Here is a 21274-nt window from a genome sequence, read left to right on the forward strand (position 1 = left end):
ATGTTTCATCAGCTTTTTCAGTTTTAGAAACAATATCCTTAGTCTGAACAGAATTTACCATTTTCATATAAATTATAATATAATTTTAAATTGAAATATCCTTTCCTTTGCTGGCTAACACATTTTCTCAGTTATTACTTTAACTAACTTTGGGTTTTTTCCTGCCTGCCGTCACCATCAACACTGCTCCGACACAAAACCATCAAATTTCTGCAGAGACCCAAAATTCAACATTAAACTCAAGCTCCCACCGAACACTGATTTCATCCTCATCTTTTACATAAATCCTGTAAAATAAATGTTAACAATCCTTTCTAAAACTTATCTGCCTTTCACACACAAAAGATGTTGCAGGAACTGCAATAAGGCACTTAATCAGAGTTTTTTAAACTTTATAAATGGGTTTTAGGCATTTGACTACTACAGTTAAGGCTAAATATGTTTTTGGTGATCATTTTTAAAGTTCATTTGAGTTTTTTAAGGAACCGCTGTTCTGAAACAATAAACGCAAAGCATCAACTTTTTCTTACTTCAAAGCCATTTTATTCTACAAAAACAAAAATATTTTGTACATATAAAAAAAAAAGAGAGAAGGAACAAACTTATGTAATGTTTTGACGGTTAACACCTGATCTGTAAATGAAAGTAAATCCTCCCCCAGGATAACAAATTAAAAGCAGATATGGAGCTCTAAGATTTATATTTTTTTGTGGTAAAATTTCATCCAAAATATTCGTTTTAAAAGTAGGATTTCTGTTGGACGTCCGGTGGAGGTGGAGGTTTCGGCTGAGGTAAATGTTGTCATCTCACATGGGATAATTAAGCACGGCGTCTTGTTTGGACAGAACCAACAACATGGGATCGTCGAAGAACTTACTGATGCTCACATCTTCACTCAGACCCTGCATAGCAACAAATTACAAAATATATATTTTGGTGAAGCAAAAGCATTCTTAATTATTTCAGGAGACAATCGGGTATCCAGAAACCTTACTTTGCGTCTTCTGGTCTTGATCATGAACTCTCTGGCCAGGTGAGGGGCAGGCTGGGGCTCAAGAGGCCTGATCACGATGCTTCTGTCCAGGGGGTCGCCAGGAACGATCTTAGAGGACGAACAGACGAGACACTCAAACAAACCGACAACGTGAAACCCAACAAACGGAGTGCGAACAAGCTGAGTGGCCACTTTCAGCCTTTCATTTTCTGAGTGATTCAGCGGCAGGTCTGCCCCGCTGTTACTGAGTCAGGAGAGCGTTTATCACCGTGATGGAAGGAGCGGCGTGAAAGTGCCGTCACTCCATCGAATGCGACCAACACGGCAGCGTGAGCGGGTCGAGTTGAAACGAGCCACTAAATCCATTATACTAAGCAGTTTGCAGCATGACCTTCACAGGATGTCTTGTTACATTAAATATAAGATGCATTTCATATAGGGGAAGAGAGACAGGAGGAAAATAAGGCTCGCTCGGAATGGAAGGAGGGGACTAAATAAGACTTCCTGAGCCTCAGGGAGAGATTTTAACAGGAAAATATAATCAATGGAGTGGCCGAAGCCCAATCAACAGATGGATAAGAGCTGATAATAACAGGAACTCATCATTTTACTGTTAGAATGCCAATACATGATCCAACTAATGAGGGGGCCTTTTCTGTTTAATGGGCCAAACAAGGCAGTTCAGGGACTTGTGTGTTATTCTTATTAACTAGGGCAGCTGAATCAATATGTGCTGCAAACCGAAGCACCGGAGAAGATCCGGAGCAGTGATTGTGTCCAGTGCAGACTTTGTGGCTAATTTGTAAAGAAAAATAAATAAATAAATCTACAGATGGTCATGGCAATGACTAATAAAAGTCTTGGAGAGTTTTTATGAAGGAAATGTATATTTCTTTTGCAATCCAAGTATGGGAAATATAGAAATAATGCATGAAAGTGACCAAACGTCATCCAAATGATATGCTGGCTGATGTTAAATGAGTTCATTCATTTGAATAAAACCCAACTCTGATACTATAAGAAATGCTGTTAATAAAAAAGAACCTCAATCAGTCGTGTTTAATTTAGCTCATCTCCATAGGATTACAGTAACAATGATGCATGTATTTTCCAGTGTGAACATAAATAATTTATGTCCAGTTTCATGTCAGACACTTTCATTTTCACCTCAAGGGGAGAAAACATTAGTTTGGATGATATAACATAAATAATTTGGAACGGAAATTACATCTAACGTCCGCTCGCAGAGTCATGTCTTTGTGGTGAAACATTAACCTAAACTAAGTGGAGCTAATTTCCAGTGACACGGCTCTGCAGAGGGCAGACACAAACATGTCAGAAAGAGCAGACAGACAGCCTAACAAATATTAAAAAGTCATGACTCAACACTCCGCTGCAGTCTGGCTCAAACGCGGTTTAACCGAAGTGGCAGACGTGTGCACGAGGTTGGCCACATAGTGCGTGAAAGCGAGCGGGGGAACGTGCTGCAGGATTCGTGTGAGTAAGTGACCGCACGAGTGACACGAGGACACAGAATCGCTTTGTCGTTTAATGTTGTTTGCTGCTCGCAGTGCACCTCCTGCACGGACATCTGGAACTTCCTGTTCCCGTGATGGAAAAAAACACTCGCAAATAATATCCAACTAAGTGTTAGCACCATTTAGGTAAACAAACATCTGTGATTTCATTTCAGGTTTACACGTAAAAGTGAAGATGTTTACGTGTTTTACTTGGAAGTTGTTAGGACATCTCTACATAAATACTATCTCAATGTTTGTCACATTTATAATCAATTCTTTGTTCAAATTCCCTGAGATAACAGACTGAAAGCAGTTTGTGTCCACGTTCTCACCTGCCAGTGGTGGAAGACGGACAGAGCAAAGGCCTGACCCTGTGTGTGGGTGCGAAGGTCTGTCTCAAAGCCGAAGGAGTCTATCGCCGGGATAAAAGCTTTAATTGTGTAGAGAGGGGAACCGGGAATGGGAGCGTCCTGGGTGACGTGACCCCTGTTGGATTAAAAAAAAAACACCAAAACGTTCAACTTTAACAAATAATTTAAATATTATCTGAATGGAAGTTTCTGCTTGGGCCGACAGACGAACCTCCTTCGAGCCAGCACCGTGTAGACCGCAGACACGCAATCAGCCGGAGCCTGGACCTCGACGAAGTAATAGGGCTCCATCAGCCTGGGAGTGGCCTGGAATACGGAGGAGGAGAAAAAAGATCATGGCATTCTCATGTAGAGCTGTTAATGGTTAAAACCGGGAGGCAAAGAGGTTGAAAACAGAAAACAAAAAGCAAAAACATGCAGCATGTCAGCAAAATTTACAACTGAATCAAAGGAGTGGAAGATTTTACAAAGCTGTGGATTACAGTGAAGCCTGAAGGGGTTGAATTAAATCAGGTGAGGGAAGGTTGGCCTCACCATGAGGAAGGCAGAGTACACCACCCTCCTGGCTGTAGGGATGACCTGACCTCCTCCTCTGTGAAGAGGCTCCTGAGCGATCACAGCATCCAGGATCTTAAACTTCACGTTTCGAATGGCTGAAAGCAGCAAAAACACTCAGTCAGGCTCAAACAACGCAGCAGTTTCCTTTCCTTTCATGCACAACGTCTGAACCAACAAACAAAAGATTCGAGGTTCGTTCTCAGAAACCAGCCTGGAGGTGAAGACTTACGCTCGTCACAGAGAGGTCCCTCCCTGGTGCCCCACTGGAAGCCCTGAACGATGCTGTCTTTAACAGAACCCAGCAGCGCCTTGTCCACCTGCAGACAAAACACACTTTAATACACTGCTCTGCAGACAGAACACCAATTTATTATCAGCTATTCAACTTTTGACTGGATTACTCCATCATTATACATAATATATTAAAAAAATTCAGCTTTACAGCAATAAACAAAATGCATTTCACATTTATTTACAAAAAACTGTCTTCTATTTTAGTTATTTGCTGATGTAAAAGGAAAACAAACAGATAAACAGGAGCTAGTACAGACACTACAACAACAATTAACACTTAACCCGTTTTTAAATTCATGGTTTCTTTGTGACTTTTCGTGTTTCCAAATGAAAACAAAGTTAGTGCTCAGGACCAGCAGCATCCAATAACTATTTAATAGTTTTATAGTTCAATAGCCAAGCAATAAGTCAGATAAGTGGGCAGAAAATAAATATATGTAAATTAAAGTAATAAAAACTGAGCAACATAGTAAGCAGAGCGGTGAGACGTTTAAGTGAACTGGGAAATATATAAAAATATATTTGATTTTAGGTTTCTTAAGCTTCCAAAGTGAAGAACAAACTGCAGCAGGATTGCAAAAACCACCTAACATTTTATTTTATTCCAGTGTTATTAACTAACTACTAACGTTCAGTTAACTGTTGTTCATTCTGATACCGTAAAGGAACGTGATTGCACAGTTGATCAAGTTTTTATAAACGTATTTTCAACATTTTCCGATAAATTAAACACGACTGACTGATCCTGAAACTGTGCAGCCTGATAATATTTTACAAAGCAAAAGCTATTGTTTGACCCAGAGGTCGTGGTACAGCTTAGGTCTGAACGTTTCATTTCAGAGGTACAGTGAACGCAACACGACTGGAGGTTAGTTGGGAGAAGACAAAACAAAAGCAAGATGGATTGTTCTGATCTGGGAAAGTAACTACTTTGTAGCTGCAGACTGAATATGATCAAACCAACTGGCACAAAAAAACATGTAAGTTGTATTTTTAGGGGTTTCTATGAGCTGGGAGGGATATATATCATAGCAGAGAGAGGTACAGGTTTCATAATAAGACCCTTTTTAGCGAAAGAAAGTTCAGACTTGTTCAGCAGTTAACGACAGCGAGGGAATAAACTGATAACTAAATGTTAAACTACAACACACAGATCGATAGAAACCCACCTCTGAAGGCAGCGTATCGTCTACAAGAATATTTGGTCCCGTCGTGTCGGGTCCGAAGGCCCAGATGGACCTGGCAGCTAGCAGATCCCAGTCATATTTTGTCTGGAAAAACTCTCCCAGCTTCTTCCTGTTCAACAAAGCAGGACAGTGTCAGCTGGAACGTCAAAGAGATCCCTTTGTTCGGGGGACAGCGGGGTTAATGGAAGAGGAGGGGGGGTGGCACGTTAGGTGTGTGTGGCACTGCAGCTTCGTGCCGACACAACTGGGTCCAGATGGCCTCGCAGATAGGATGCTTCTCACCAGCAAAATATGCAATCAGGCATGCTCTTCATGCAAGAGGGAAACATGTCTGCTTTTAGTGCTTAATTTAATTACTGAGAGAAAATAATCAATATGCTAAGGTGAGTTAACTCAATTAGGTTTTTCTTATTCCTGCTCTCAGATGCAAACCCAGAACTTGAAATGCACACACGTACAATTAAGAGTTAAGTTGCATATTCAATAACTAATTAAAATGACTTATTCAGTCTTCTACCATCTTCTACGAGAGCATTTAATTAATGAGCCAATCCTCATTCATAAATGTCTTCTCATTTATCACCGCAAAGGATGAAAAACGGATAAACGGTCAGAGAGAGACGCAGAAAAGTGGAGGAATTATTAAGCCGACATCAAAGTAAAATGTGCCCGTCTGACATGAAATCCACACTAAATCACTTCAGTTAATTAAGAAGTCAATTTAGCTGCAGAGCAGGATGGTTCGTACCTGTTCCACGTGATCTGCACCACCTCGTTCTCTATGTCCTCAGCAAGTCCCTTCTCCAGGGGCTCGGCAATCATGGTGATCTTATTCCTGTCAATCACATCACATCACTCAGTTGTCAATCACTCATTAAGAGTCAGGGAGAAGCTGAGTTAGAGGGAAGGACACATTCAGAAACTCTTAAAGATAAAGACCTACAAACCTACAGATGCTGAGTGGAATGAATAATCCGGTAAACTTCCCTCAGATTAAAAAAATACTAAATTTAACTCTCACTTTTTGTTGGGCGTCTCAGCGAAGCACTTAAGTGACGACGTCTCCACAACTGTTTCACAGAAAGTCACAACTGGGTCAGCCACCTGTGGGCAACAAAAACAAAAACAGCTTTATCTGTGCACACTGGATTTATTTTTACTATCTAATGAAAAAGCAAAGATCTTTCAAGTGGAAATAAATCATTATAGCGTTAAAGAGAAGCTGAAGATAAAACCCAAACAATTTCTTCAACATTTATAGTTTTCTTTGTTTAACAGACCTAAATTAGAACTAGAGAAGTTACGTTTTCTGCAAAAAAATCCAGCGTGAGTGCTGAATGACACCCCTAACATTTACTAAAGAACCAATTTTTAAAACAGGCAGAACAAAAGCTAAAATTAGTAAACCAGCTGCTTAAAGATAAAATTAGCAAAAGTGTAGCTAAATGCTAAAAACTGTCACTAAAGGCTAAAATTAGCAACAACGGCTGAAAGTTAAATGCAGTAAAATCATAGCTAAAAGCTATTAGCTAAAGCCTAAACTAAACAGAGCCAAAAATAGAGAAAATATGCTGAAGTACGATTTCAGAAAACAATGTTTTTTAAAGAACTGAAGAAAATTGAATGTTTTTCTATGAGGAAAATGTTTGTAAATAAAGTTAAATAATTCAAAAAGCATAAAACTTACAAACACTAAAAGTCATAAAACTATTACTGATCAAGCTGAGAGTTTTGATGAAGGTTAAAATAGCACAAAATATGTGGAAGTAGTTTAATCATAAAAAAACAGAAGAAACTAAACCTGAAACTATTAGTTTTATCAACTTTCAGAATAAAGGTAGTTGATGTAATCTACAAAGATAATGTTTTACTCACTCCTGTAAGTAACCTTATAGTTACAAAGCACATAAAATAACTTTACTTACTTTAATGTCAATCTCAGAGTACATCTTCCGCAGATCATGCATAACACAATCCAGGTAAAGCTCTCCCGTCCCCAGGATGACATGTTCTCCAGACTCCTCCACCTGAAAGACAAACTGATTTTTCAGCCCCCCAAACACCAAACTAATAAAAAAAACATATATATTTGAAGTTACAGTAATGGCAGAGTTGGCCCAGGTGGACTCCCTGTGCACAGACGCACCTTTGTGGTGAGAGAAGGATAACTCTTGTTGACCTTCCTCAGGCCATCCAACATTTTTGGCAGCTCTGACGGGTTGACTGGCTCCACTGCGATTTTAATTACTGATGCTGTGTTGAACTTCAACGGCCTGAAAATTTGAGCCTGGAAGAGAGGTTTTTTTTAAATATACTTTGGCTCATATTCCTAAACATCTAAGAGCTGTTTTCTTCCCCTCGTGGATCTCTCACCTCTTCGTTCCCTCTGGGTTCTGTGATTGTGGCCGTCTTCACGATTGGCTGATCGCAGCCTTCAATCAGCACCCAGTTCCCTGCAGGCACTCGATTCACCTCAATTTGGTATCTGAAATAGTGTTAGAGATGAGAAATTTACTAACCAATCGGTGGTTTACGGCTCCACTAAATATTAAACCCCTCAGAAGCGTACCTGGCGACAGAGATCCAGAGACGACCCACAGTGCAGACCTGAGAGTCCTCCTCATCTTCGAGCGTGTAGTTCTCTCCGAGCACCTTCACCGGCTGACCCGCCTGAATGGTGCCGCTCAGAACCCGGCCAAACGCGTGGAACTGCACCCCATCCTCGGTGCTGTACATCTTTGTGGTGTGGCACATCAGCGGACCCTGAGGACGAAGGACATGAAGACAGAAGAGGGGATGAAAACCAGACGGGAAAGCCCTCCGACTTCTTTATTCAAGAAATCTTTTTTGAGACTTTCAACAGAACGACTGCAGCTTTGGGCAGTTTAAATTGTCCAGCTTCTCATCACCGCCGTTTTACTCACGTCAGGATCACACTCGGCCATGACCTCTCCCAGATCCGAGTCGAGACCTCCCGTGTAGGTGTGCTCTATCTTCGTCTTAGCACCCTCTTGTGGTGAAGGGACATGTTGGACACACATGTCCACAAGGCCTGCAGAAAACAATACCTGTCAGTTTTGAGGCAGATTTATACAAAGTCCAAAAAGGACGAGCAAATATCTTCATATTATGAAGATAATCATGCAATTATGGCCTCTTCAGGTTGAAGCAAACTATGTTTAATACTTTAATACATTTTATTTGCTTCTGAGAAGTTTATTTCCAGCTTCAGTAATGAATATTTCAAACAAATATATGTATAGTCAAGAAGCAAACATGTGTCTACACATTAAAAATATATATATATTTACCTTATTTTTTAGGTAAATTAAAACTTGCTAGGCATTTTCAGAAGCCATGTTTATTCATCCCATGCTAAAATATGACATCTTAAATATAAATGGAACATTTAAAAGTCTAAGTCAAGTCAAAATTAGATCGTACCAGTGAACTCTCCAAAGAAGCGGTTACAGACCAGTCGAAGGAGAGGTCTGATGTTCAGTTTCAGTTCCTCCTTTGTCAGGTGGATCCCAAGCTCATCCAGAACTCGGGGCAGAGTTGTGTCCACATCCCCGACCACCTAGACACAAAGAGGATTTGGGGAAGGATTACACACCGAGCGGGTTTGGACTGAGTGCTGGAGAAACACGAAATTGAATTTGTTGCGTTGCATTTGCTAGAAAAAAATAAATAAAAGTAAGACGTGTTAAACCTGTGAGAGGATCTTGTAGAGAGGCTCCAGAACAAACTCCACAAAGCTGCGCTGAGAGTTGCTGCTGGGAGCTTTTTTTGTGAACTTGCGACTAAACAGAAAAAATAAAACAAACGTGGGTAAAAGGAACTGCTTCATGCTGCTGAAAGAGACCGGCTACTCACGTTTTTGGGTTAAAGTAAATGTCCCCCCAGAGCCGCTTTGCAAACTCATTATAGTTAATATCACCTACAGACACAAACAGGAGACAGGAGTTAATCTGGTACCAAATAAATAAATTAATTACGATAGATGAGTCTTCTTACCATAAGTGTCAGAGTAGATCTTTGCGAATGACCCCAGGGTGAAACAGATGCTGTATTGGGAGCTGGCAAAGCAGACATTTCCAAGGAGAGGAGACACCACCAAGTTCTCGTCTGTAGAATATGTGCTGAAAAGGAGAACAGGTGTCCAGTCACCAACCGGAGACTCTTCTGTCTGACTGCCACAACAGGCTGTGAGTCAGAGCTTTCAGAGGAATGTGTTAAAGTCATGTCTGAACTAACATCTGGGTGCTTTTTCATTAAAGACCACTGTAACACAAAAAGGTAAAAACGCTGATCTGCATAAAGCAAAGAAGATGAGATGTTCTTGAAACCGGTAGAATTTGCTCAGGAACTGTCAACTACTTATAAGTGGTATTTAGTCAATTGTGGCGATTAAAAAGAGTAAATATTCATTAAAAGATCCCTTAAAAATTTACTAAAAATTAAACCAAAGAAAACCAAAAGCAGAACACAACAGGTTATTTTCAACAACATGACGTGCCAAAAGAAAAAAAAACTGATAACAGACTCTTCTGAATGGCCAATTCGTTTGCCTTAGAGGCATGACGACTACACCAGGATTCATCATCTGAAACAGCAGATCAGGAACCTTCATTTTTACATTACTGAGGTGTCTTAATACTCCTACATCCTAATCTGCTGTTTGCTTCTCAACTTGGTATGATGTTTTATGGAAAAATTATGTTATTTGAAAACTATAAAAACTTAACAGTTCTGTATGATGATATGCTCAAATCTGAAAGAGCTGTGCCGATTAAGCTACATGCCAGGTTTCTCTTTAGTTGACAGCAACATTGTTGCAGCAGTGCAACAGAACCCTGATGAGATTAACACAGAAGGTTTCAGCTTAAACATGTAGAAAAGCTGCTTGTATCCACTGCCTGTATGATTTATGCACCGACCGTGCACTTGGCATGCTTAAATAATAAATGTGTGTCATGATGCTGGGAGAAAACTGTGACACTGAAATGACACCACTGTGAAATTACTCACTTGATTTACCATCAATATTATGCAAATGATAAATATTGCATGCACACTGTGGCTGCTTCCTTCACTTTTACAGGCAGGTCTGAATAAATTTATGGGAAAGATTTATGTTAAAGTGACCCGAATGCCATTCTTATGTCCTATATCATGTCTGAAAAAGGTCAATAAAGATTATGTGACTCTTGTTTTAATTATTTGCACATTATTAAAGATTTCAGCTTCTCCAAACACTAAAACAAGCCAGATTTGCAGAATTACCTGAGCAAACCATTAACCTCATCCACGATGTGCCGAAGCTTGTAGTAAGCATCTGTGGGAGGCAGTTTGAGCTCAACAATGAGCCGATCCACCTTGTTGATGCAGATGGTGATGGCCATGCGCTCCTGGACTGCATGTTTGATCAGACGCTCGGTGTTCAGCATCACCTGAACAGCAGAGACGGGCAAAAATCAACGTCAAGTAAATGAATTACGAACATCAGAATACTTGCAGAATACAGCTGATTCAGGAGAACGTGAAGGAGGCAACTCACTCCTTCTGCTGCATCAATGAAAAGGACAACACCATCCGAGATCCTCATGCTAGATGTGACCTCATCAGAGAAGTTCACGTGGCCTTTAAAGCAAATGGAAACCTGATGTCACTTTTCTGTCATATTTAGTCTTAGAATATGCATTCAAAGTGAGTAGCAACATCTAAACCATCAAACTCTGCCTACATCAAAGTCGCCCATCTAAACCTACTGTACTCCTATTTAACCTGTATGTGAGGTTACAAGATGGCCAGACGAAAAGATTAGAGAACAGAGCTGGATGGCTGAATGCACAGGTCGCTACAAAACACACAAACACACCTGGAGTATCCATGATGTTGAAAAGGTAAGATTTTCCTCTGGAGTCAGGCAGGACCATCGTGACAGGAGTGCTTTTGATGCCAACCCCTCTCTATGAAAATATAAACCACACACAATCAAAAGAAACGTAAACAAAGAACAAACTGAAACTGATGTAAATTACTTTTGAGCTACATCATTCCAAAGTTTAATCAAACCACTTACCTCCTGCTCTGTAAAAAGGATGTCTGTGTACCGGAGCTGGAAAAGTTTCAAATTATGTTGGTCATCAGTGCGTTATACACGAAATGTAAATAAATCAAATTAGTGTCAACAGCACTCACATCAGCATCATCCCTTTTCCTAATTTCTGGATGTGTCTGCTCAATCAGGCAATCCACAAAACAGGTCTGAAGGAAAAACACATTTATTAGATTCCAATGAGCTGAAAAAGACAGTCATGTTAGAAGCATATGCTAAGACTCTTCAAACCTGTCTACTCAAGCAGAACAGCCAGGACATGACCAAACTACGAATAAAAGTAATGAGGCTGAATCAGAAGCAGCAATAAGGCTAACCTTGCCATGATGAAGGTGGCCACAGAGGGTGACGTTACGGATCAGCTCAGGACTGTCCATCAGATCTGCAAGAAATCTAACAAACAAGAAAAAAAGTGACAATTTTAAAACACACATCATTCAACTGGATTCGTGATTAGCATCATTTCATCAATACTTCTTCAGAATTTAACATCTCTGATTCCACACAGGGTACTCACTCCATGTCGTAAACAGTGACCGGTAACTCCTGTTCCATCAAAGTGAACTGCTTGTGCCTCACGGGCTTAATGATGGGCTCTAAAACAAAAAGACAGAAAACGATACAAACAGTGAGGTATGTTAAAAGACACAGAACACACAGATCAAGGCAAAATAACTGCATCCATTTAGAGGAAAAAAAAATACTGACAATCTTATCTGTGTGAATAAATCTGCTGTCTAGTTCCACTACAGCTATGCACAAAAATTCAAAATTCACCTAAGGGAGGTTCAAACAATATAATGAACAAGACATCTGAAGTTGACATAATGAGGTGGTTCTTTAGTGGACTGCTGGCTGTAAAACCAAACTCAGTTCAGGACTTGTTTAACATTAAATCTAGCTTTGAACTTGCTTTAGCATCCCTTTTCTGACAACCTGGGCTCGAACCTACAGTCTCAGGATAACGTTTGGCCACTGAGCTACCGCAGCCCCCAGTCAAAATAAGAAGCCTAATCTTGCTAAAACAACTATTTAAAGATATTATTTGCTCTATAAAGCATCTTAGTGTAAAATAGTTAAGTTAAAATAATGATGGTTAAAGTAAAACTACAGTATATGTTTATGATTCTGACAAATCATTACTTTAATTCACAGGTCAAGCCACAACACTATAAATTTGCAAATCAGCATTTTATTATCCCTAACCTGTGAGAGGTTGTGTGTCTTCTTCCTGAACAATAGTTTCCACCTCCGGCCCATAAACCTCCTCCGCTGTGGGATAGTACTTCTTGTCTTCATGCAGGACCACCTCCATGCCCGGGACATCCTCATCAGCATCTGCAGGCTCATCGTCATCGTCTTCATCCCCCTGCACAGAGTAAACACCGGGCTTGAGTAGGGAGCAATAAGAAAAACAACAACTGCTACAGGGCCATGACAGCATGTTTGTGGAGTACCTCATCAACATCTCTGTCCTCTGCATCCAGTTCATCTTCATCATCGTCAGAGTCCAGCTCTGGACCGATGTAGTTCCCAAACTCATCGTACAAATCAGCCTCCATCCTAAAGAACTGAGCAAGAGTTGAAATGTTTTAGAAGTAATTCTAAAACCAAAAACAAGCAGCAAAGAGAAATGCATAAGAAATAGCCAGTAAGAAATTAAGAAGCCAGCAGAGCATAATGGCTTTCAAATTACATTCAATAACATCTGATTTAGCAGCCTTTTAGTAGTTTCCCACTGATTGCACCTACAGCCACCAAACGTGCATCTATGGTATGATTTCAGTCGTAATCCATTGAATTTTTAAGCCTCTCAGCAGAATATTTTCCATGCGACACAAAGTGTTTTTATTTGTAAAGTTAGCACAAAAGCTAATGCTAACACTGAATGTCACACAGAGTATTTACAATTGAGTTTGTGTTTTGGTTCATGAATACCTTCCATTGACTGGAAACAGATCAAACCGAAAAGTCTAATATGATTATAAAAAGCTTTACTTGTGTTAATAATATAGTATTTTAACAACAAACTAGCATGCTAGCAGGCTAACAGGCGACAGAATGCGCGCAACGTCAGAGTTACGTTGTTGTTGTTCGCGCTTAGCTAACAGCTTTTAGCACAAAGCTACAACTTATTTGCTGCTAAAACACGTACCTTTAACTTGATCTAAAAGTGAAAAATAAATATTAACTCCAAACGATGTAAAATTCAGGTTTTACAAGCGTTGGATAAATATTCATTCATGTAACGCCATGCGCGTGAGACGACACAGCCGCTTTTCTTCTTCTATGGTTTTATGTGAAGAGCTGTCTCCCCCTGCCGGACAAACACGTCATTGCCTCCAATCCTCATTAACCCCAAACCCTTGTTAATTTACAAACACAGTAATAACAACATTCATGGCACTTTTTAAAGGTTTTCTGGATCTTCTTACACTTTTGTTTTTGAAATTACTGTTTGCTCTACACTATGAATTAATAAAGAACTAGAAAACTATGTTCTGCAAAAACAAAAGCAACTCTGTTTCTATAAGTTTTAATGATCTCGGATGCCTAATTAGAACTGCTACCAGTTAATTAACTGGAATAATTAATGCTGTGGGTCAAAAGCATAACAAATGAAATATTTTAAATGTTCACTGGTGGCCTAAAAGTTGTATAAATTCCAACTTTAAATTCCACCACTAGATGGCATGATAAACTAATTTAGGACCAAAAATACTACGATTGAGAGCTAAGACAAATAAATAAACTATGTGGAAAAACGGATTGTGCACATTTGCTTCTCAAATATATTTAAATTAAAATAATCAAATAAGACTTTGAATAAGTTTTAGCCTGCAGTATTTTGATTAACTTACAAACTGATGCAGTGAAGAGACTTCCTCAGTGAAGTAGGCTTTAACAAACATTATTATTATTATTGTTGTTGTTATTAAGAAGAAGAAGAAGAATACTTTTAGCTGTTATATTGCTTAAGTTTTGATTTCCAAAGCGTGCCTCAGTCATAGGACTAAACCACAATTTGTGCAGTCATTAATATTTGAGAGTTGTCAGCAATTATTCTAAGACCTGACGTCATTTCAAACAAAAAGCATTTCTTTACATGTACACTTCTGTGCAGAAGTCCTGAGTTATCTAACATTTGATTCAACAGTTTTGTAAGCTTTCTAAAGGTCCTTAAAAAAATTCTCTACAAACTTTAGCCGTTTTTTTGTACTGACCATGACAGCGTATTGTGCAGTATGTACTTAAAGAAAATTAAAGCAGTGGATAGGTGCAGGACAAAAAAACTGTCAGGCTTCAAAACAAACAGATATCTGAAAGTGCCTTCATTTGATCCTGTCAAGTTTTCAGCTTATAAATCTTTGGGAATCACATTATTTGTGCTAAAATTCTATTTTCTGTATGTCAAACTGTTTTTATTGGTCAAATTCATAGATTCAACTAAAGAAATAGGAACAAATGTTGGGTTTATGACAGGCTGCTGGTAACAAAGTGCTGAAAGATCCTATTTAAAGTTGTTTCCTTGCCAAGTTGCTTGTGTCAACAACACAGATTCTTTAAAGATATGAGCTTTTTATGCTCAAATGATATAAATTAAAGTCAAGTATCTTAACATTCATTTACTCCTAAGGGAAATGATCAAATCCTGAGCTAAAAATGAGTGAAAAAGCAGCTGAAGCCCAAAGAAAAACTGAAAGATCTTCAGGATGCCTAAGGAAATATTGATCAAGAAAGATTACAAGACAGTCTGGCTGCTTGGAAACAGAATATAAAGAAATGAGGAATGACTTAGGAGGTTTTTTTTCAGTCCTTACTGAAGAAAAAGAAGTCATTAAAAGTGGCCTTCCTATATAATGGCTCCATGAATAATAATATGTTTAAAGCTGATAATAATTCAGACACAGACAGTGTTTCAGGTTATGGCTTTATTCCTGCTGGTGTGTTTTATTTATTTATTGTTTTTTTTCATTTTGTAAGACAAAACAAACCGATAAACAAGTTACAGAGAAAAAACTGTGACACAAACAAACAAACTCTTAAACTGATAAAAAACATAATCTTGTTTAAATGCCCATCGCCATCAGGTGGCTGTTATCACTTTTGAGAGACTATAGGTTATAATTTATTAGTCAATTTATATTCAAAAGTGTTTTGTTTTTTTGCCAAAAACAAAACACATTTAGAAATATTATTGAATGAGGTCCTAATCAATCATTTAAATATTTTAATGCATGGCAAAAGTAAATACAAGAAACATCAGCATTAGCTTGTAATGTGCAAAACAAAACATGTTTATAGTCTCATTAAATACTCTAAAACTCTTCATGGCTACAGGATTTGTTTAACTTTTAAAGTGTCTGGTAACGTTGGCTTTCCACTTTAGGCCACAAGGTTTTTTAGGACAAACGACCTTTGAACTTAAACAGGAGAGACTGGACTGAGGCACAGTTGGACACTGAGGGAAACTCACACATAAAGAAGGGCTGCACGATATCGGAAAAACTCGCGATGTGCGATATTATCGGTTGATATCAATTTGCGATAAAACCCACATTTTCCTCAACTTCTTTTCTGTCGTCCCTGTCATCTAAACCAGGTGTGGACATCCAGGTCAGAGAGTCTGTTGGATTCACCAGATATTTTACTAACACGCAGAACAAGAATGCATGGTACTTAAAATATACTGGTTTATGACTTATTGCAGACCAAGAAGTCCTTTTCGATACTGATATTGCGATGATGATAAATCTTCAATATATTGTGCAGCCCTAACATAAACTTTATTGCTTTGAACAGTAATTTCTGACAGTTTTACCTGAGATTATGACTTAAAGTTACTGGCTGAACTAATCCCCCTCTTTGAGCATGGGGCACTCTCGGGCCCTCTCTCTATTCTGCCAGTAGCTTCTTGAGGTGCGCCGCCACTTCCTCTGCGTTGGTCCACGGCACCGTCACCGCTTTGAACACCCCGGGCGTGGCTTCGTGGGTCTCCGTGATCAGACGGTGCATGGGGAAGTTCTTTCTCGGGAAGGCCACATCTCGGGCTCCGAGGGTGAGCGCTGGGCAGAAGTCGTTGGCCCCGTCCCCGACGTAGAAGACCCTCTGGAAAGGTCGTCCGCGCTCCTGTGTCCTGTGCGTCACGTAGTCCCTGACGACGGCCTGCTTGCACATGTTGACGGGGCACCGCGGGCAGTCGTGGGAATGGAAGGGCCGCAGGATCAGCTGCCCGTTTCTGTTGAAGGTGGCCGGGTTGCTGAAGATCCGGTGGAAGACCTGACGGACCCCGGTGTGTCGGAGCCACGACTCGATGAAGAAGGTGTTGGAGTCGGACACCAGCACCACCTCGAAGTCCTGAGCCCGCCGCACGCGGAGGAACTGGAGGAGGGTGAGCATGCCGGGGGTGGCGGGGATCTTCTCCATGACGCCGCGCAAATCGCTCTCAGTGACGTCTTGCTCCCACAGGTAGGCCAGGACGCGCTGCATGTACTCGTTGTACCGGCCGGGCTGGTAGGTGTCCTTCAGCCAGCTGGGCAGGTGCTGACCGGGGGCGGCCAGCACCACCTGGTCGTCGCTGGTTTCGTCCACGATGGTCTCATCAAAGTCAAAGAAGATGAGGAAGCGCTTGCTTGAATTGGAGGCCATGGTGACCTCGGAGCGCCTGGACCTGTGGGGTTCCTCCTCGCCTGGGGGCTGAGGTGGGACATAACAGCAGTTGAAGACTGAATCCCCCATTGACACAAGAAATGTTGTCAAGTGGCATCAATTCTATCTCCACCCGTGCACTCCTTAGTGCACAAAATGAGCCACTGCAGGACTGGAAAGCTTTGGGTGATAAAACAAACGTGAATTTAGGTGGCAGCAAATAAAACCGTTGAAGATAACGAGCCAATTTAAGAAAAAAAAGCATGAAAACTACATAAAAGGTACTCATTGCAAAATCATGAAGACCAGACAAAATAGTCCATAAAGTAATAAACTTAATTTGCACAATATTTTTCTCATATCCATAGGTAATGTCTTTAAATTAAAAGCAAAATATGAGATTGGATGCCAGCTGCTATTTGTATACATTTACTTAAACAGCCGAAGTGACTGAAAATGGCTGGAACGGTAAACTTGGTGGTCTTGGAGATGTTTTGCAAAAGCTCGGTTCGTTTAAATGCTTGATCCCCATATTTATCCTCACCAGCTGTCTTACCTGATCCTTCTCTTTTCCTTTTTGTGTTTAGTTTATATTTCCACCCAAACATCTTCTCCTCAATTCGTTCACGTTTGTTAAAACACGCAGACTTCGGCCAGCATACTGTAGCTCAATCACACGACTCCAGATTCTATGTTTTTTGTTGGATTCAGCCCAGAGCTTTGTTTGCGTTAAGTGCAGACCCACATTTCTGAGCTGAACCTCAGTATATCTGGATCACTGCTGGAGTAAACGCTTTTAAACTGCACAATCTGATACAGTTTAGGGATAATCTGTTTAAGGTTTGGGTTCATATTTTGCAAAGAGTACCTTTAACAGCCAACTAGAGTACCTTTCAGCCCAGAGGAGGAATCTTTCACCTGGTCTCTAATAAAAAAAAATCTCCAATTACAAAACAGGTGGAAGTCCCCGTAAAGCAGAAGTGAACAAAACAGGGAAGCCGTGCAGACTGTGCGTGCAAACTGATTAATGACAGATTCATTACTGGGTTAAAACAAAGAAGCATACCTTAGATTTCTGCCTGGGAATGTCCTGACCTGAACCCGCCAAGCCTGTTCAAGTTGGGAGGCTGGTTGAGCCTGTAAGGTTGGGAAAATACGCCCTCGTTATGAGAACAGATGTGGAGTCACATGGTTTGAACTTTCAAAAATCAGACCCAAAGATCAATTAAAAAGCCTTTTAATCCTCTGATTATATTCATATATAATATAAATTAATTAGGCATAATCTCAAAGGATATTGTTTGAAAACTAATTATATGTCTTCAGAAATAAACGACCTAATAGGCAAACTAATAATAATAATTATAATATTAGGGTCAGGGTTGTCAAATCAGCATTCTCCTTTTGAGTAATTAAGAAATAAATTGCATGTAGGTTAATCTGTTCACGATTTGTCCAGCTGCCAATTTTATCCACAAACCTGTTTCTATGAGATAAAAAAAAACCTCAGCGACAGTTTGTAAAAAGCGTTTTAAAAATTGAGATTTCTAGGCCTAAAAAACACAAATAAAAGAAAATTCAAATGTGTCACCGGCAGTGGTTCCGGTCCCCGGTGTCTGTCAGGTCCGGTCCGGTCCGGTTCGGTCTGCGGGAGTCCAGCCGGGCCGCCGGCTCGCGGACTTTTTATGCGCCGCTCCACAGCCGCCGTGAACGCGCCGCGCGCTCCCGGGTCCGCCCATTTAACAGCAGCGAACTGCGCGCGCGCTCACGGTACTTTGAAGCGCTGAGGGGGTTCTGGAGGAGGGAGGACACGACTGAAAGGAAACCTTCTTCTTCCTGAACAAACCCGCAGAACTCTGTCGGGTCTCTGTTTGCAACAATTAAAGGCCCAGCGTTCCTTGGAGGAATGCATATCGCCCGCCGCCTCGCATGCCTGCCTTTTAATCCACCATTATGATGAGAAATGACAGATACAGTAAACTTATTCTGGTCAAACTTTGCCAAAGACGTTATGTGACGTCAGGAGGGCTCAGAGCATGTGTTGGTGATGATGCTCAGCTACCACACCAACCTTCAGCTCAGTGACATTTTGGTGCCATTTTGAATTGTAGATGTGCATTCAGTGATTGTTTCCCAAAAGTTTCATTAAAGTTTATCCAGCTGCGTCTCTAGGGAGTGGCAGCCGCCTTATTTATAGGACAGTTAACATATTTTGTCTCTCGCTGAAAGCCAACATGCCCGCAGATTTTCACTCCCCATCCTAACAGCGATTTATTCTTCATGCACACCCCTCTTCAGTATCAAAATGGTTCCATCCGCCAACCAGACCTGAACATTTCACCACCAGCAGAGAAGCTACTGGAGCAGCAGGTGATGGATGAAGAGTTTTCATTTCATTAGAAAGCAGCTGTAATTAATTTTATCATAATAAATTGGCCTCCAAGCTGCTGAAACCTTGTGCCACATTTTCACCACCTAAAGAAAGACAAATCTCCAGATTCGCCCCAGAAATACAAGGAGAAACATCATCGCTGCTTCGCTTTTGGCAGCGGGCGATAATACGGTGAGTTACAGCACATTAGGGAAAAATAATTAAATAAAAAAAACAAAACAAAATAAAAAAACATCTCTGGTTGAGCCGGCTCTCATATGGAGTCAAATCTGGAAACGTCTCTTGAGGTTTTGGATGTGGAAAATGTTGCACCGGAACCAAACCGATATAAATAACCTCTATTTAGTTAAAAGATGAGTCGTTACAGACTGCTCCATCAACAGACTGGTGTGCATTTTGTTCCACGGTGCCAAGTTCAGAAAGAAAACATCCTAACCTCTGATGTCTTCTGTGAAAGTTTCACATTAAAGGAAATGAATCAAATGTAAACGTCACGCATCTGATACAAGGTTGGGTTTCCATTTATTTACTACTGTGAGATATTAACATCGCTGCGAGGGAGTGCATGTTTGCTTCATTCTCCACGACACAGTGGACCCGATAAAACCCTGCAAGTAGCACAGATTAATGAAGCGCACAGCAACACGGCGTGAACAAGCCCTCCTGTCTTCATCTGCCTGCTGACAGAGGCGGGCCTCCTCCCTCCTCGACACCAGAAGGCGTAATGACTAACAGCTGGGGAGGCCGACTATTTTCAAACCCAAATGGGGATGGAGAGATGTACAGACGGTGTGTTATTATCTCCTCTGCTCATGAAGTGAGCCCTGGTACCTGACCACCCACTCACCAACAGTGAGTCACATTCCTCTCTGTACCCACCGGCCCGTTCTGCTACCTTATAGGATTACGTGACTCATTAGTGTGAAACCTAAAAGCACCTGATAAAGAGGAGGCAGCGTTTAGGAGGTAATCTAGCAACAGTAAATACCTTAATGTGCCTTCAGAGGAGGCGCAGAGCATTCAAACAGGAGTAAAGTTAGTGGAGCCGAACTAACAGATTAACACCAAAATTTATATATTGTTTTAGTCATATAAGATTATTTTCTCCAAGTGACCCGAGGCTTTGCATTTTCTGAAGAAATGCATATCACCCGCCACCTTCTGTGTCAGAATTTCAAACTAAAATCATCTCATGCTGAGAAATGAGTCGCAGCCGTTTTGCGTGAACATGTGTTGAAGACGACTCTCGGCACATCAGATTTTAGCTCAGTGTCTGGAAAACTGACTGAATTATAACGATTTTCCTGTTTTCTGAAGTCCGCTGGCTGTGGCAGCCATCTAGAAGTGAACTGACTCCAGAAGTTAATCAGTTTCCTACGTCTACCTGATGATTATTTACTGAAAGTTTCATTAAAATCCATTCAGCTGAACAGAGACGTCTTTCAGCAGCAGGTGATAATTTTCCTGCTTGTGAGTTTGTTAAAGTTTCACAATAAAAGACAAAAGGAGTGTTAAAAGAACCTAAAACTTCCCTTTTCATATAAAAGCTCTGAAAAGCAACATCAGAGCCTTCAGGGTCATGTGTAGCCAGCAGACATTGTTAGGTAACCAAGATCCCAGTGAACCGAAAATAGCAGAAAAACAGCACAGTAAGTGTTGAGTTGCAACAATCAGCTATAATCCACGTTTGAGCAAAGCTCAGGGCGCCTAAAAGTGAAACCTGTAATCAGGGAGCACGCTGCGCACAATTATTCTACTTTCTGTCATCCGTTCCCTGGAAAATGAAAGGATTTCAAAGTAAAAGACAAAGAACACAATCGTCTTGGCTACTTGTTTTTACTTCTCAAAGTTAGCAGTCAGTTAAATGTACATTATCAAAAAAAGGCCCAACTTTGTCCACTTCTCCTCCATCTCCAGATAACATACAAAAAAAAGACAAAGCAGGACATTATAAAGCTGCACATTTTGTACCAGATACAATAATAAAATACGCAATGCTACATTAAGTGGTTAAAAATACAAAGGGGAAAGTATATTGATTTTTTAAAACATCTTTAAAGAATATACAATGTTATTTTTACTTAACTACTCAAGGATTTTAGTAGAAAGTGCATTCTATATAACAAAGAAAGGAGGAGGAGGATCATTCTGCAAACCGAGACAAGAACGGGACACGAACGAGAGAAAA

At 40.5% G+C, this 21274-nt stretch overlaps 2 protein-coding genes across 3 annotated transcripts; both read right to left on the reverse strand.

The window, feature by feature from the left end:
* Nucleotides 1-572: 572 nt before the first annotated feature.
* eftud2 (elongation factor Tu GTP binding domain containing 2) lies at nucleotides 573-13350 on the reverse strand. Its single transcript, XM_017429503.3, has 28 exons — nucleotides 13201-13350; nucleotides 12503-12616; nucleotides 12252-12414; nucleotides 11563-11641; nucleotides 11363-11438; nucleotides 11129-11194; nucleotides 11010-11045; nucleotides 10806-10896; nucleotides 10485-10567; nucleotides 10211-10377; nucleotides 8942-9066; nucleotides 8801-8864; nucleotides 8637-8727; nucleotides 8369-8504; nucleotides 7849-7976; nucleotides 7494-7687; nucleotides 7298-7409; nucleotides 7071-7211; nucleotides 6850-6951; nucleotides 5946-6028; nucleotides 5673-5759; nucleotides 4907-5033; nucleotides 3673-3760; nucleotides 3420-3538; nucleotides 3097-3191; nucleotides 2847-3000; nucleotides 995-1102; nucleotides 573-902 (listed from the first exon to the last, which is right to left on the reverse strand). The coding sequence occupies exons 2-28, from the start codon at nucleotides 12605-12607 to the stop codon at nucleotides 807-809; spliced, it is 2916 nt and encodes a 971-aa protein (XP_017284992.1). The 5' UTR covers nucleotides 12608-12616; nucleotides 13201-13350; the 3' UTR covers nucleotides 573-806.
* Nucleotides 13351-14962: 1612 nt separating this feature from the next.
* Nucleotides 14963-18423, reverse strand: phospho1 (phosphoethanolamine/phosphocholine phosphatase 1). 2 transcript variants are annotated; one of them, XM_017429424.3, is made up of 3 exons: nucleotides 18286-18423; nucleotides 17761-17831; nucleotides 14963-16742 (listed from the first exon to the last, which is right to left on the reverse strand). In XM_017429424.3, the coding sequence occupies exon 3, from the start codon at nucleotides 16692-16694 to the stop codon at nucleotides 15942-15944; it is 753 nt and encodes a 250-aa protein (XP_017284913.1). In that variant the 5' UTR covers nucleotides 16695-16742; nucleotides 17761-17831; nucleotides 18286-18423; the 3' UTR covers nucleotides 14963-15941. The 2 variants fall into 2 exon arrangements, with proteins under 2 accessions (XP_017284913.1, XP_017284912.1); XM_017429423.3 differs by having other exon boundaries at nucleotides 14963-16874.
* Nucleotides 18424-21274: the final 2851 nt, after the last annotated feature.

This window comes from Kryptolebias marmoratus, linkage group LG12 (assembly GCF_001649575.2).
Source record: "Kryptolebias marmoratus isolate JLee-2015 linkage group LG12, ASM164957v2, whole genome shotgun sequence".
Classification (NCBI taxonomy): domain Eukaryota; kingdom Metazoa; phylum Chordata; class Actinopteri; order Cyprinodontiformes; family Rivulidae; genus Kryptolebias; species Kryptolebias marmoratus.

What these genes read in the sequence shown, in the direction of transcription:
- eftud2 (XM_017429503.3), bottom strand. Translation starts at nt 12,607, where the DNA reads ATGGAGGCTGATTTGTACGATGAGTTTGGGAACTACATCGGTCCAGAG. An exon ending in AACCCAGAGGGAACGAAGAG is followed by an intron (nt 7,212 to 7,297) that starts GTGAGAGATCCA and finishes CCTCTCTTCCAG; the next exon opens with GCTCAAATTTTCAGGCCGTT. An exon ending in ACGGTGCTGGCTCGAAGGAG is followed by an intron (nt 3,001 to 3,096) that starts GTTCGTCTGTCG and finishes TTAATCCAACAG; the next exon opens with GGGTCACGTCACCCAGGACG.
- phospho1 (XM_017429423.3), bottom strand. Translation starts at nt 16,784, where the DNA reads ATGGGGGATTCAGTCTTCAACTGCTGTTATGTCCCACCTCAGCCCCCA.